At 51.7% G+C, this 15,264-nt stretch overlaps 1 protein-coding gene across 7 annotated transcripts in view; it reads left to right on the top strand.

The window, feature by feature from the left end:
- Positions 1 to 804: 804 nt before the first annotated feature.
- Positions 805 to 15,264, top strand: part of WDR4 (WDR4 tRNA N7-guanosine methyltransferase non-catalytic subunit) — a 31,578-nt gene continuing 17,118 nt past the window's right edge. For 2 of the 7 annotated variants that reach the window (XM_037014708.2, XM_037014707.2), the window contains exons 1-5: positions 806 to 973; positions 4,319 to 4,384; positions 5,068 to 5,211; positions 13,502 to 13,658; positions 14,221 to 14,333. In XM_037014708.2, the coding sequence (XP_036870603.1) occupies positions 885 to 973; positions 4,319 to 4,384; positions 5,068 to 5,211; positions 13,502 to 13,658; positions 14,221 to 14,333 (569 nt within the window). In that variant the 5' untranslated portion in view covers positions 806 to 884. Of the gene's footprint in view, positions 974 to 4,318; positions 4,443 to 5,067; positions 5,212 to 13,501; positions 13,659 to 14,220; positions 14,334 to 15,264 lie in introns of those variants that run through there. The other 5 variants (XR_012129105.1, XM_037014710.2, XM_037014709.2 and 2 more) reach the window with 5 other exon arrangements.

The raw sequence follows: 15,264 nt of genomic DNA on the forward strand, positions 1-15,264 counted from the left end.
CATTTCTGGAGGAAAGAATAGCATGTGCTAAGGCCCTACGGTTAGAGCACTGAGTCAGTGAACTGGAAGGCAGCCACTGCCACAGAGAATGAAGGGGGCCTGCAGTCAGCCAAGCCAGTTTTGTAGTTTCATGCATTGAGATTCGGTCTTTGTCGTGAGAGCAGCGAGAAGCTGCCAGTAGGCTTTAAGCAGGGGGAAGGGTCCGATGTATTCTTCAAGGACCTCTGGCTCCAGTGTGGAAACGGCATCTCTGGGGGTCAGGGGCAACTGTGGAGACCAGCAGAAGGGGGCTCTGGTGGTTTGGGTTGTGCGGAGGCCGTGGAGGTGGAGAGACAAGGAAATGTTTCAGTTACTAGATGAACACTGCGAACCACGGGGTCGGCAAATCCTGAGAAACAATCTTGAGAACTGGGGATTGGCGACGCCCCTGCAGGTACAAACAACCCTGGAAAAGCCGTTATTGTGGATTGAAAAGCAGCCTGCAGGGCGCCGCGGCTCATCTTGGCGGAGGTCGGCTGGGACCTCTTCCGCGCCTCGGCCTCGGCCCAGCGCGCTGCCCGTCCAACGCCCTGACCGAAAGAGGGGCACCCGCCGGGGAGGACACAGGCCCCGCTCCCCCCAATGGAAAAGGCGAACCCTGAGCGAGCGAACGCTATCAGCGTAGGGTGCGTGCCTTTCGGGCACAGTAGGTGCGCTGCAGGCCCAGGGCCGCAGAGCCGGAAACCCGCCCGAAGGACAACGGAGAAATAGCCTTCTACGCATGCCCAAGCGCGCTGCTCCCGCCGAGGTCATCTCGCGCCCCCTCGCAGCGCCTGCGTGTGACGTCACTGCCCGGCGCCCGCAGAAAGAGGGCTGGAGGGCGCACGTGGGCGGCGGGTGGGCCCATGGGGAGTTCTGTGGGGCTGGCTCTGTGTGGCCAGACGCTGGTAGTGAGGGGCGGCAGCCGGTTCCTGGCCACGTCTACTGCGAGCAGGTGAGAGGTCTGGTCCTGGAGCAGAGAGCCCAGCTGCGGGACGCGGCGGGGTCTGGGGAGCCGTTTCCCCCGCGCCGCCGGGGCTGCGCCCCTCTGGGGCGACCACGGGGAGCCCAACCGCGTGCCTGCTCTCCGTGCCCTACTCCCAGGGTTCGCCCTCAGCGCGCCCCTCGCCGCCTGTCCAGGACCCGACGTGGACGGCCTGGTCAGCGACGGACACTTGAGAACTCTGCGGGGGGCGAGGGGTCTCGTGGACACTGGCCACACCCGCCCTGAGGCTGGGGAGGAGGGCGGCCCCCGCCTCCTTGGTGAGAGGAGTTTGCTCTGGGGGAGCACGTTCAGATGCCCGAGCCCGGGCGCGCTCTCTGCGGTGGTCCTGCTCCCTCATCCTTGACCCCCCATCCGTCAACTCCGCTCCTTTTGCTCTTCCGGGCTCGAGGGTGCACGTGCGCCCGCCGCGCGCTTCCGATGGCCCTTCCCACGGCTCTGTTTCCCTGATTTCACGCTCCTTCCTTATTGTTCCCTAGAGCTTACACAACGCCTGGGAGTTTTAAATCAGTAAATGTGCGTTGATTGAACAGTTTTGACCCAGAGCCTCATGGGTATTAGTGGTTTGTTTCTGCCCTTGTTTTCCTATCCTAGGGTAGTTTGATTCACACTTGAAACTAACGTCTTATCTATCAAATGTACATATACTCACTGTGCGCTTTGTTAAAACATTTGCTTTCAGAAGCCCAGTTCCGTGTTAAATTCAGATTTCACAAAAAGTTTACTCACAAACCTGTTGTGTATCCTCTATTATTTTGTTTTAGAGACTTGAGGTATCTAACGTGTGCCACAGTGAGATATGGATATATTAGACCCCACCTGCTTGCATCCGTCTATGCCTTTTAAAGAAATTCAGTGGCCGGTGAAGTTTCTGACTTGCAGGAGTTTTTTTTGGTATCATTAATATACAATTACATGAGCAACATTGTGGTTAGTAGAGTCCCCCCATTATCAAGCCCCCACCACATACCTCATTATAGTCACTGTCCATCAGCATAGTAAGGTGCTATAGAGTCACTACTTGTTTTTGTGCTGTACAGTCTTCCCCGTGCCCACCGCCCACCCCCACTACATTATGTGTGCTAATCGCAATGCCCCTTATTCCCCTTATCCCTCCCTTTCTACCCCTCCTCCCCAGTCCCTTTCCCTTTGGTAACTGTTAGTCCATTCCTGGGTTCTATGAGTCTGCTGCTGTTTTGTTCCTTCAGTTTTTTCTTTGTTCTTATACTCCACAGGTGAGTGAAATCATTTGGTCTTTCTCTGCCTGGCCTATTTCACTGAGCATAATACCCTTAGTTCCATCCATGTTGTGGCAAATGGTAGGATTTGTTTTCTTCTTATGGCTGAATAATACTCCATTGTGTATATGTACCACCTCTTCTTTATGCATTCATCTACTGATGGACACTTAGGTTGCTTCCATTTCTTGGCTATTGTAAATAGTGCTGTGATAAACATAGGGGTGCATATGTCTTTTTCCAACTAGGTTCCTGCATTCTTAGGGTAAATTCCTTGGAGTGGAATTCCTGGGTCAAATGGTATTTCTATTTTGAGTTTTTTGAGGAACCTCCATACTGCTTTCCACATGGTTGAACTAATTTGCATTCCCACCAGCAGTGTAGGAGGGTTCCGCTTTCTCCACATCCTTGCCAGCATTTTTGTTGTTTGTCTTTTGGATGTTGGCCATCCTGACTGGTGTGAGGTGATATCTCATTGTGGTTTTAATTTGCATTTCCCTGATAATTAGTGATGTGGAGCATCTTTTCATGTGTCTGTTGGCCATCTGAATTTCTTCTTTGGAGAAGTGTCTGCTCAGCTTCCTCTGCCCATTTTTTAATTGGATTATTTGCTTTTTGTTTGTTGAGGTGCATGAGCTCTATATATTTTGGATGTCAACCCTTTATTGGATCTGTCATTTATGAATATATTCTCCCATACTGTAGGGTGCCTTTTTGTTCTATTGATGGTGTCCTTTGCTGTACAGAAGCTTTTTAGTTTGATATAGTTCTACTTGTTCATTTTTGCTTTTGTTTCCCTTGCCTGGGGAGATATGTCCATGAAGAAGTTGCTCATGTTTATTTCAAGAGGGTTTTGTCTATGTTTTTTTCTGAGAGTTTTATGGTTTCATGACTTAGATTCAGGTCTTTGATCCATTTTGGGTTTACTTTTGTGTGTGGGGTTAGACAGTAATTCAATTTCATTCTCTTATATGTAGCTGTCCATTTTTGCCAACACCAGCTTGGTGAAGAGGCTGTCATTTCCCCATTGTATGTCCATGGCTCCTTTATTGTATATTAATTGACCATATGTGCTTGGGTTAATATCTGGACTCTCTGTTCTGTTCCCCTGGTCTGTGGGTTTGTTCTTTTGCCAGTACCAAATTGTCTTGATTACTGTGGCTTTGTAGTAGAGCTTGAAGTTGGGAAGCGAGATCCCCCCTGCATTATTGTTCCTTTTCAGGATTGCTTTGGCTATTTGGGGTCTTCTGTGTTTCCATATTAATTTTAGCACTGTTTGTTCCAGTTCGTTGAAAAATGCTGTCAGTATTTTGGTACGGATTGCAGTGAATCTTTAGATTGCTTTAGGCAGGCCATTTTGACAATATTAATTCTTCCTAATTTCTCTTAAGAGTGTCTTGTAGATTTCAGGGTATAGGACTTTCACTTCCTTGGTTAGGTTTATTCCTAGATATTTTATGTAGGACTTACTTTTATACACAACTGTGTTCCACGTGAGAAGAGTTTGAGTGTGAGAACTTAAAAGGCTGTAAATTTGTACAAGTTGCCTTCTCTTTGCCAGGCACTGGAGGTGAGGTGAGAACTGGGTGAGGACGGAGGGTGGGATAAACCCAGGTAATTTGAGGTCCGACAGGGAAGATGGGGCTCCTGTGTTGGTAAGTACTTGTCAGCCATGGGGACCTCTTTTTTTACATTTATTAATTGTGACAGTTTAAATTTGGGTGCAGAAAAACCACTGGAGACAGTATCAGAACATAACTTCTAATATGACCATTTTGTGTTGATTTTCTAGGGCATGAAAGACTAGTTCATTACTTTCTGTTGAGTTTTCTTCTTATTTTACTTAACTGATTATTTGGCATAGTACTGTCTCATTGTATATAGCAGATCTAAATAGGAGATTAAGCAGATAAAGCTCTTTAGGTGTGCCCTGAAATATTGTACCTAGACAATTTCTTGTGATAAGATCTTTAATTAATGAGTATGCAAGTATTTGTGTCTGGGAAAAAAATTTTATTCGCTAAGTACCCCTTTAAAAATCCTTGTTATTTTTCTTTAGTGAGGATGACAGCCTCTTCACATATGATTGCAGAACTGCAGAAAAGAAGTCACAAGAAAACAAAGGGTGAGGTGATGGGGAGGCGTCTTCAGGGCCTGACTCATGGTTTGCATCATGGTACCAGGTAGCTAAAAGTGGATGGTCTTCCTTGCTGAATTCTTCATTTCCACTTACCCTGCTGTGTGGGTAAAGCAGGTTCCACCCCAGAAAGAAACGTGTGACTTTCAAATTGGGCAATAAAATATTGGGACTTTTCTCAGTACTTAATTTGTCAGTAATTAACTATTTTATTAGTACCTTGAAATAATGCAGCGTAACTCTAACTGGACTGAAGGCAGGTGTACAGGATTAACTCTGGCTGATTGAAAAGTAAGTGCAGACTGTGATGATTTTGTGTGCAGGCTTTCTTTAGTAGAACTGGCTTTGTGGCTCAGTTAATTTTTTTTAGTACAATTTCATTTTTGCCTCTAGCCTTGGATTAGTTCATGTCCATGAGGGAGTGGGCCAGGTGATCTCTGAGGGTCCTTCCAGCTCAGCTTTGCATGTATGCTGAGAGAATTTTCTGTTTAATTAGATTTACTCCTTAAAAATTAGAGCTGTTTTCAACCTTTCTGTGTCCCCTTAATATACCTGCGTGATTTGGCTACATGAACCTCAGACCGTTTTCTCCCTCCTTGCATTGTAAATGCACAGGTGTTGCTGGAGGAACTCAGCCTTGCTCTGACCACTGTCCCCTCTCTCTCTCTCAGGGAGCATGGACAGCCCATGGATAAGGGGAGTGACACGATTCTGGCATCCGCCTTCTCCAAGTCTGGCAGCTATTTTGCCTTAACGGATGACAGTAAGCGTCTGATTCTTTTCCGTACAAAACCGTGGCAATGTCTGAGTGTCAGGTATGAAATGCTAATGTTGAGTAATTATGATGTCAAATGCACTGCTTATACTTGCATGCAAATGATAGTAGTGACAGTAACAATAGTAATAAGCAACTAACAGCACTGCTTCTGTGCCAGGCACTGTTTTCAGCGCTTCATGTGCATTAACTGATTTAATCCTTGGAGCAACCCTTGGTGGGGTGGGGGTGTTGTTTTCACCTTCCTTGGCCAGGAGTCTGGAAGCTGATTCCAGTCAGGCAGCCCAGATGGCAGAGCTGGGCCCTGAACCTGGGCACTCTGGCTCCAGAGGCGGTGCCCCTATCTGCGATACCTTCCTGCTTTCCAGTGGGCCTCCAGCCTCGTGGTGGCAGAAATAAAGAGCATCGGCACACACTCTGAGAGGGTCGGGGTTCAGTGTAAGTTAAAGCATCTGTGCTGCAGTGTTGCTAGGCAGGTTGTAAGTTCGTGCACTTTTCAGTGTCTGAAGCATGGGTGGGAGCTCAGTGCTGCTGGGGGAGGATGACGGAACTTGGCTGGAACATAGATGTCACAGGCAGAAGGGTCCTGAAACCTTCATCGACCTTATTTATTGTTCTTCTGAGTGTCTGTGGGTCACTTCCTAAGGGGCAGAGCACTGCAGGGTTGTGAGCCCTGGCTTCCCAAGGGCCCCCTCGCTTCACCGCTGCCACATTCTGAGGAGAGGAAGTGCCAGGACGAGGAGGCGTGTGCCTGGCAGACGTAAATTTGTGTTGGCTCTGCGGTCTCCTACTGTGCACCTCCTGTGCATGTTGTCTGTAGCTGGGAAGGCTGGGATTATTGATTATCCTTGATATTCACAGAAACACCCGTGTGGAGCAGAGTCAGCCCTGTCCTCTTGCTCTTGCCTTCTGAGGCTGCGTGGTGTAACTGACCTTTGATAATTTGGACTGCTAAGCACCCAAGGTTAAGGAATTCCCTTTTGTAGCTGCTTCACCCCCATATTGGGACAGCAATAGTTCTTAGATTTTTATTTCATGAAGAGTAAAAAGGCAATTTCCAGGTGGTAGCAAAACAAGGAAAGCTCACACTGCCCTTGATTTCAGTTGTGTTTGAAGTAAAGTCCTGTCACATTACTATACTTTTATTTTGTGTGTGTTTTTGTATATCATAGAGGCAATAGATGCCCATGATTTAAAAACCTAAAACAAAAAATTAAAGGCTGTAGGGTGAAGTGTGACCCCATTCCCTCCCACGGCAGACAGTCTGCGTAAAGGCATGTGTTGTAGGTGTGTTGCAGCTGGTGAGCTGTTTGTTCCAGCTGACTGTGAGTTCACAGTATCCATAGGTGGAAAGGCTTGGTGGGCAGCATCCTTTTGCCAAAACAGCCTGAGCCGTAACAAGTCATTTAGACTGTGGAGGTGTTCCAGGATTCAGGGTAAATACTACAGGAGAGCCTGGAGGTCACGGACCAAGTTTCTCCCACAGGGAGCCACAGGTCTGGAGTTGCCTCCACAGCCTCGGGGATGAGGCAGGGGAGGGAGACAAGCCAGTGTGTGATGACAGAGGAGCCTGCTGGGAATACCACTGCAGAGAATACCACACCTCAAACCACAGGTGCTCGTTGATCAGTCTGGAGGCGGGAAGCCCAATACCAGGGTTGGCTTCTTAGCGTGTGGACGGCCGTCCTTTTGCAGCCTCTTCATGTGGTTGTCCCTCTGTGCGCCCAGATTTCTTCTTACAAGGGTACCCATCTTATCAGATTAGGGCCCATCCTGACAGCCTCATTTAAGCTTAGTTACCCCAGTCAAGGCTCTCCAAATACAGCCACATTTGGAGGAATAGGGGTTTTGGATTCCAGCACATGAATTTTGGGGGACATAGTTAGGCCCATAATGGGAGTTAATTTCACTGTCCTGACACTGCTGGGCTTATCTGTGGACCTTCTGTAGCTTATCAGTTTCTTAAAGGGGGTTTCACTCCCCAAAATGAAAATCAAATGATCTAAGGGAATTTGGCAGTAATTCTTTTGCTAAAGTAAAGGCTGTCTGGCTGCACTAAACTGTGCATGTGCCCAGGAGCCACTGGGGCTGAGGGTCTGCAACATTGACAGCTCCCAGTGGTTCCCCACAGCTGGTTGCAGGCTGCAGCGCAGTGTGGTTGGCACTCAGATTGCTCTCCAGGGACATCATGATCCGTAGCTGACCCCTGCGTCTGGGAGGGGTTTGGTGATGACCAGAGGACCCGGGTCAGGAGACCTGGGTGGTGGTGGAGGCCATGTAGCTCCTGGAGGCATAGCCGGCAGGTGGAGACAGAAGAGGAGAGGCAGGAGGCCGTGTCTCGGCCCGACTGTGTGGTGGCTGGACAGTAGCTGTCCTACCATCCCCGTTGATGGACCTTTTTGCTTGTGTTTTACGTTTTTTTTCTATTTGAAAGCACTTGAGTGAATTATCCACAGATGTAATAAATCACATGTATCTGAAGACATTCCAGAAATGAATCACTGGGTCAAAAATATGTGCTTTTGTCATTTAGGTGGATAATACCAGATTGCTTTCCCAGGGGCTTCTGTCTCTACCTCCCAGAGCATCAGGGGTCCTCTTCCTCCCAGCTGGATCGCACAGGCTGCGTCAGGCCGTACAGCTGCCGAGTGTGGTGGGGTCATAGCCTCTGGGGCACGTGTCCTTAAGGGGGAGCAGCTCTTCATTTTTACGGACTCGTGAGCCGCCTCCTGCCTCTGCTCTCCTGCTGGGTGGGGCTCCTTTCCGGCTGGGTCCTGTGTTGGAGAAAGGAGGCTTCTCCTGTTTGTTCTGCAGCCTCAGCAGCACGTGTGGGAGGTGAGGGCCCCTTGGGGCTCCGGGTTTAGATCAGCAGTTCCCAACGTACCTGCTCAGCTGGCCAGCTTCTCAAAGACCCGCGGTCCACAACCAGGGCGTGTGTGGTTTATGTGCTGGCAGGTGGGAAACAGTGTAGATAGGGCTCTTGGTGGGAGCTTGCCGGTACCCCTTCTGAGGGATGGTAGGTTGTCAGGGAAGCCCAGGGCAGGTTCTTAGTCTGGCCCCCCGGAGTGCAGAAGTTTACCTGCCATGGTTATTCTCCCTAATTTTCTCCTTTAATTTTTTCGTTCACACGAAAAACCGGAAACTGCAGAGGAAGTACAAAGTGGGAACAACAATCACCCCGAATTGGGTCATCCAGACGTAGCCCTTGCGAGTGGACCCCGGTGCTCACCCCCCTGGGCTCGTCCGCACATGCAGCAGCTGTAGTGCCTGCCGCTTTGTAGCCCGCTTCCACAGGGACATGCTGTGTCCTTACACGGTGGCCCCCTGTCCAGTTTCCTTGCTGTCCGCTTCTGCCTCTGGAACTGGGAGTTGGGCTGATGTTGAGGGACAACCCTCACCTTTGTCACCAGCTGCAAGTTTAGGGGCCCCAAGACCAGCATCAGGGTTGCTGTTGAGGAGAAGGACCCAGAACTCCCTGAAAGCCACTGTGCTCACGGTGACCATAGGTTCCGGTGAAGGGGTGCAGGTTGAAGTCGGCCAGGGGGCTGGGCATCTGGGTGTCCTCTCCACGTGGACTCAGGGCGCAGTGTCTGCCAGTGTCTGGTGGTGGCATGCAGTGGGTCTCCCAGCCAGGGAGGCTTTCCTGAGCCTCAATGTGCAGACTCTTGGGGTCCTGGTCAGGTGTGAGCTTGACTGCTCATCAGTCCTCAGCCCCCAGGAGCCCCCAGGAGTCCCCATCGTGACTCATGTTAGACCGTCTGGTGGGGCCCAGAATCCAGGTACATGAAGGTACTCCTAGAGATGACCTCCCAGGGTGTGAGGCCAGAGCAGAAGTCTTCGCTGCCCAGGTGTGTCCACTGTTAGGGCTGTACCAAGAGAGGCCACCCCATCTGAACGGTGGCATCTGGGGGTGCATGGGAGCGGTGTCGGGTGGCAGGGGCCCTGGTGAGTCAGCAGCGAGCCTACACTCGTTTTGCAGGTGGAGTCCTGAGCTGCTGGCAGGTGGAACCGTGCACTCAGCTCATAGCTTGGGCTTTGCTTCCAGCCTGGGAATGGCACGTCCACATGGCCTGCTGGCACTCCCCTGGGTCCTGTAGTGGAGTCTGTTCCTCTGTGGAAAACTTCTGAGTGGCTGTGGTTCTAGAAGGGGTCTGGCAGCAGGCAAGTCTGAAGGGAGGAAGCTCGAATTCTCCTGACTCAAGTGGGTCCCTGTGGCTGTCAATTGTCAAATAGGGAATTGAGGGTGAGACCCCCTGAGTGCATGGCCTGAGTGGGTGTTAAAACATACATGTGGGTGTGTCTGGTTCTCTCTTCATTGTGGTCTGTCAGTGGGAGGTGGTGTGACCTCAAAAAGAAAAAAACATATATGGTGCATTTAGGCCAGTGAGACCATTGCAGCCCCACAGTTCAGTGTTGGGGGTAGGGGTGTTTCAAGGCCTAGTTGCTCAACCAGAATCTGCTCACTGGCAGAGGTTGGGGGCTAGGCCAGCCCTGGGGGGGCGTGAGGACACGAGTGCTAGGCTGTGAACCCAGTGACTCCAAGAGGGAAGGGTAAGAGGAGACCCCCCAAGAGCCAAAGAATGGTGAGGCCACTGCCTCCATCCCCAGGGTAATGGTGGCCAGCCCACCTGCTGTCCTGCCCCATGACCTGCCCCTCACCATCCACAGCCTGACTCACTCAGACCCTAACTCCCAAACTACAGCTGAGCTGCATCCTGGCATCTTGCCATGATGAAATAACCTGAGCAGCTGGAAGCCCCCAGCTGCCAAGAGACAAAGGCACGAGAGGGGGAGTGCCATTCTGTGTTGGCTTGGAGGTGGGGAGGGGCTTGCTTTCTCAGGTGGGTGAGCCCACTTGAACCCAAGCTGGTTACTCCCGGAGGACCTGCCTGGGTGGCTGTGCTCTGCGCGTCATCAGCCCAGGGAACACCCAGCTGCATTGCTGGCACAGTGCGGGACTTCAGTTTAATGCGGAGGACTCAGAATTCAGATTAATCTTGCTGGGGAGCCAATTATCTTGTCATTGTTTTCTCCATATTTATCATATGGTTGCTGGGCAGCCACATCTAGGGAGGTCTCTCCCTGCACGTTGGGTGACTCCTCCACCTAGACAGGAAAGAATTCAGTCAGGTCGAACAAGTGCCCGCAAGAAAGGAGTTCATTAAAGCAAGCATGACAGCGAAGGGCAGCAGCTGTGCAGGTGGCAGAGCACAGAGAAGAGCAGAGGGAGGGAAGGGACACCCACTGAATTCGGTGTGGGGCAGATCCCTCGCTAGCTCCTACATTTAGCCTGGGTCACCTGGTGTCCAGTGTCTGGTTGAATCTGCATGGTGTGTGAGTTATATCCCTAGTACCCCAGGATTTGGGGGAGCTGTGGGGCACTGGATATAATGAGATTATGTTTTGAGAACTTCATTTCCATGCTTGTCTGAAATAAAACAGAGAAAAAGGATTGTGTTAAGACTAGAAAGCTGAACGAAGTAGCAAAGTGACTGTGGGTAAAATTGTAACATTTCTAGAATATCTCGCCTGGCTTTAGCACATCTGCATATCAGTAGGCATTCAGTGGTGGAAAGAAGTATGGCTTTAGAGCATTTGCATCATTCCTCAGGGGTGGAGAGAAGTTCATCTCCGTATCAGTGGGTGATTACCTGGGCAACCTAGGGCTTACGGACCTGGGAGGTGAGGGGAGGGTGGTTTTCTCTGGAGCAGTAAAGAGGAAAAAGATGGCCCTGGACTGCAGTTTGTGAGCAATAAATGGATTTTAAACTCTATTTCTCCCTTTGACTGATTTTGGTTTTTAGAGGCATTTTGCCCCGGGATTTCTTCTCCCCAGACTTACAGTGACAAAGACATTCCACCCGAGGTGGAGGTCACGGAGTTCTTGCTTTAATCCTGAGAAAGAGTTTAGAGAGGAGAGCAGTTGGCTTATGCAGCAAGGTGTATCTGATAGCAGGCAGTACATGATGGAGTGCGGGTGACCTCGGAGCAGGTGCACTTCAGGCTTTAGGGTCTGGAGTTTTATAGGGCCTTTTGGGGAGGGGTCAGCTTAAGGCATGATGCATACAGGCTATTAGTAATTCCTTTGAAGTTCTGTCTTCAGAATAGGTTTATTTAGGTGACAGTGTTGAGGATCCTGGCATTCTTTATCCACACAGGTTTATTTACACTTTGAGGTCTGTCTTTCATCCTAGTTACAAAGTTACCTAATTGTTGAAGGGGCAGGAAGAAGAGGAAGGACAGTTTGTAGATTAAGTTAAAGAATAAACTGGCCTTCTTCACAGGCTCACTAGACCTTACACGGGCCTGACCCTTGTCCGGCTTCCTGCTCACTCTCAACCTCACTCTCAATCTCCTTTCTGCTGCCCGAGGCCTGGTGGGGCGCCCAGGAGCTCAGCCAAGGCTTTTCCTCCTGCATTTTCTGTCCTTTTGTTCCTGTGCTACTGAGAAGATCTGTGTGTTGGGGACCTTATTTCTCTAGGCTTCAGTTTCCACCTCAGGCTGGCGTGGGGTGGCTGCATGCTGCCTGCGTGGACAAGCTCTCCCTGGGAGAGAGGGTCCACTTCACCCCCTCGGCGACAGGAGAGCAGGGACTGCTGCTCTTTGCAAAGAGCTGGGAATGCAGGTGATGTAGGTAAATGTAACATTTGAGTGGAAAGCAGTGGTACAACTTGTGTCTAATACAGGATAAAAAGTGCAGATACCTTACTTTGTGGAGATTGTTTTGCTAGGGACGAAATGGGAAATGATAACAGGAGGAAGTAGCATAGACCCCAATCCCTGGATGCGTAGATGTCGCCATGTGGCCCGTATCAGCACTGGTCTAACTGGCTTTATGAAGTGACTCATGAACCAGGCAGCGTCCCATCTAGCAAGCAGAGAGATGCTCTGAGTTGTTGTTCAAAATGGGAGGTTTTCATAGGGAGGAGGATGGGGGGAGACATGATTAGGGAAAGAAAAGGTGTTGTCCCAGGCCTGGTCTCCTCCCCTGGAGGAAGGCAGGGGTCTTAGCATGCAGGTCACCTCTGTAAGGGCTGATAGGAAATTCCAGACAGATTGGCGGAAGATTATACTCCTGGGAAAGGCCGACTGCATTAGGTGGGATATCAAATCTTGGTGGGGCTGTTTGGGGCTGCTTTTTTTTTTAACATAGTACAAATGAGGTGTGACCTGTGGCTTTGTTTCTCAACTACTGACACTGTTATTGAACCAGCTTGAAAGTGACAGGTTTTGCGGATCCAGGATTTGAGTTTTGTGAGCGTGCTGACTTTAACACAGCCTGAGCTGGAACACAGACCCCGGGCAGTTTATGCCCCCTGACAGTGTCCAGCCTCCCCAGTATTGCCCGTCCACGAAGAGATCCCTCAAGTCACCATGCAGTGAAGGCAGTTTTATTTGAGCCAAACTTAGGAGGAGCCTGAGAGACATAGCTTCTAACAGAGGGAGCTTGGGGGTCTGGAGCCCTGTGAGGTTTCGTGTTCTGCAGGCAGACAAGAGAGACAGGACCCCAAAGGAGTGTGTTCCGCCCATAAGAGAGGCACTGCTCAGAACCACTGGAGGCCAGTACCTCTTGGCACTGGAGAGAAGGAAGGGGAGGGGCAGACGTTCTCGCTCATTTTATGTCCTTGACGGATAGATTATTTTACTGATGCTGACCAGAAGATCCCTGACTGATGGCAGGTTGCAACTAATCAAGTTAGGTATGTAGCCCCAGTTTGGTGACTTGGCCTAGCTGAAGTGACACCATGTCAGGCCTGTGGTTTTCTTTGTAACCCCCTAGTGGGGGTAGGCCGGCCAGTGCTGCTTTTGTGATGTGTCCTGTCCCATCTTCCAGGGCCTGGTGCATGAGCAGCGTGCCTGGGGCTCCAGGTCTGGTGTTGCGGAGCAAGGGTGGTGGGGCTGGCGCATGGCTGCGGGGCTCCCGGGTGAGAAGCTCCGAGGGCAGTGGGCTCCTCTGAGTGGGCGTGCCTGTGGTTTTGACAGTGGCCCAGAGCAGGTCTGACCATTGTCTTTCCCTAAGTGCACCACAGAGGGGCTGGGGTCCAGGAGCAGTTTCCCCGACGTCCATGACAGTCTTCAGACACAGCAAAGTTGAGGGAATATCATGTTAGACACCGAGCTCTCCACCCCTCAGATTATGAGGGTGAAGTTTGTCTAAGGCATTGGCTCTGTTTCTGCCTCTTGCTCACTTTGTTTTCTGGCCCTGTGGTAACAGGAGAAGGAGACACGGCAAGCAGCTGCTGTGTCAGTGCTACATGTGGCTCGCGGGTTTGTCGGAGGGTCCTGGGCTGACTGGTGGGGGCCAACCGTGGGCATCTCTGGCTTTCCAGGCCCGTGTTGAGGAGGTGCACGGCCCTGACATTCACAGCCTCTGAGGACAAGGTTTTGGTGGCTGACAAGTCGGGGGATGTTTATTCCTTTTCGGTGCTGGAGCCACACGGATGCGGCCGGCTGGAACTTGGGCACCTGTCGATGTTGTTAGATGTGGTATGTGGGCCGCGAGCTTCATTAACTCTGCTGCAGCCAGGCTTGGGGTGCAGAGGCGGAGGGTCTGACCAGGTCAGGGGTTGGGTTCTCTTGGAGCAGGGACAGCTCTGCAGGTTTGTGAGCAGGGGGGCTACAGACACTGAGTTGAGGAAGGTGGAGCAGACAACACGCAGAAGTGGGGTGGTTCCAGACGTGAGGGGCAGCTGGATCGGGGTGACAGGTGGAGGGCTGTGGGAAGGGCGGGTGCAGTTGTGAGGTCTGAGCGCATCCCCTGTACTGTACGGACATTGTCTCTGTGTCCTTCTAACCTGAGTCTGGAGCTGTCCCACCCGGGGCCCCTAAGGGGCCAGTGAGGGCTGGGTGTGGGGGCTGGGGTGGGACCCTTGGGGATACACGGGAACAGCGGGGGAGGGGTCATGAGGGAGAACCCACCAGGACTCGGCGACTGACTGGACACGGGGACACGGGAAGGCAGGTGACCAGGGCTGGGAAGGCAGGAGCAGGGCAGCCAGGTCTGCTGTCCTGACCAGTGGGCCTGCCCTTTCTCTCCCCTGGCGTGCAGGCTGTGAGTCCCGATGACCGCTACATCCTCACTGCTGACAGGGATGAGAAGATCCGGGTCAGCTGGGCCGCGGCACCGCACAGCATCGAGTCCTTCTGCCTGGGGCACACCGAGTGAGTCTCCACGCCGTGCCCGCAGAAGTAGCGTGGCTTCATGACCCAGAGGGGGGCTGTTCACCTTGGAGCTGGCGGCGCCTGCTGGTCGCCGTGCCGCACGGGATGCGGGAGCTGCCTTACCAGCAGCACTCAGCTGGCCACAGGACTTCAGTGTCTCCTTCCCTGCGCCTGTGTTTTGGGGTGGGTTTCCTTGCTGGTGTCCCTGCCGCGCAGAGCCGGGGTGAGATGCGGCAGGAGGCTCACTTGCAGCCTGCCGCTTCCCGTCTGCCACCCGCACTGGCATTTCTGTGCCGGACCCCAGGCGAGGCTTGTTCTGGGAGCTGCTCTCTGTGTCTGCACCTGGCAGTGCCCTGTGGTGGTTGCCGGTCAGTAGGTGGGTGTGTTGGGGATGAGGAATGTACTTGAGAAATTTGAGTGGCCTCCCTGCTGGCGGCTGTCACTTACCTTGTGAGTTGTCTCCCGGTAGGTGAGTCTGGTTTGACATTGTGCCAGGGAGTCATTCTGAAGGATACTGCGCTTCTCAGGCAGAAGAAGGCTAGTCCCGTGTGCAGAGGAAAGGCACTGAGTTTACTTGGCAGAAAGAAATGTTTAAACTACGTCCTTTGCAGCAGCGGAAGACATTGGAGGGCCTTAATTCAGCTCCAAGATTGCGCCCATTTGCTTGGTTTTGGTGAAATGTAAAGATGGACCTTTAAGGAGGTAGATGGCTGCTCAGCTTGTTCCTCCTGACGGTTTATTTTGGTTTTTGTTCAGTTCTCCAGTTGTGTCTGGAGTTCTTAAGACCTGCCAGCCTGCTGGCCTCCTCTCCACTGTGTCACCAAGGTCTTCGCTTCTCCTGCTGCCCCGGGGCCTTTGCACCTGCTCTTTCTGCTGATGTACATGTCTTCCCTCCCTTCCCAGCTTCCTGCTTGAGGCTACCTGCCTGCTC

Source organism: Manis javanica, chromosome 3, assembly GCF_040802235.1.
Source record: "Manis javanica isolate MJ-LG chromosome 3, MJ_LKY, whole genome shotgun sequence".
In the NCBI taxonomy this organism is placed as follows: Eukaryota; Metazoa; Chordata; class Mammalia; order Pholidota; family Manidae; genus Manis; species Manis javanica.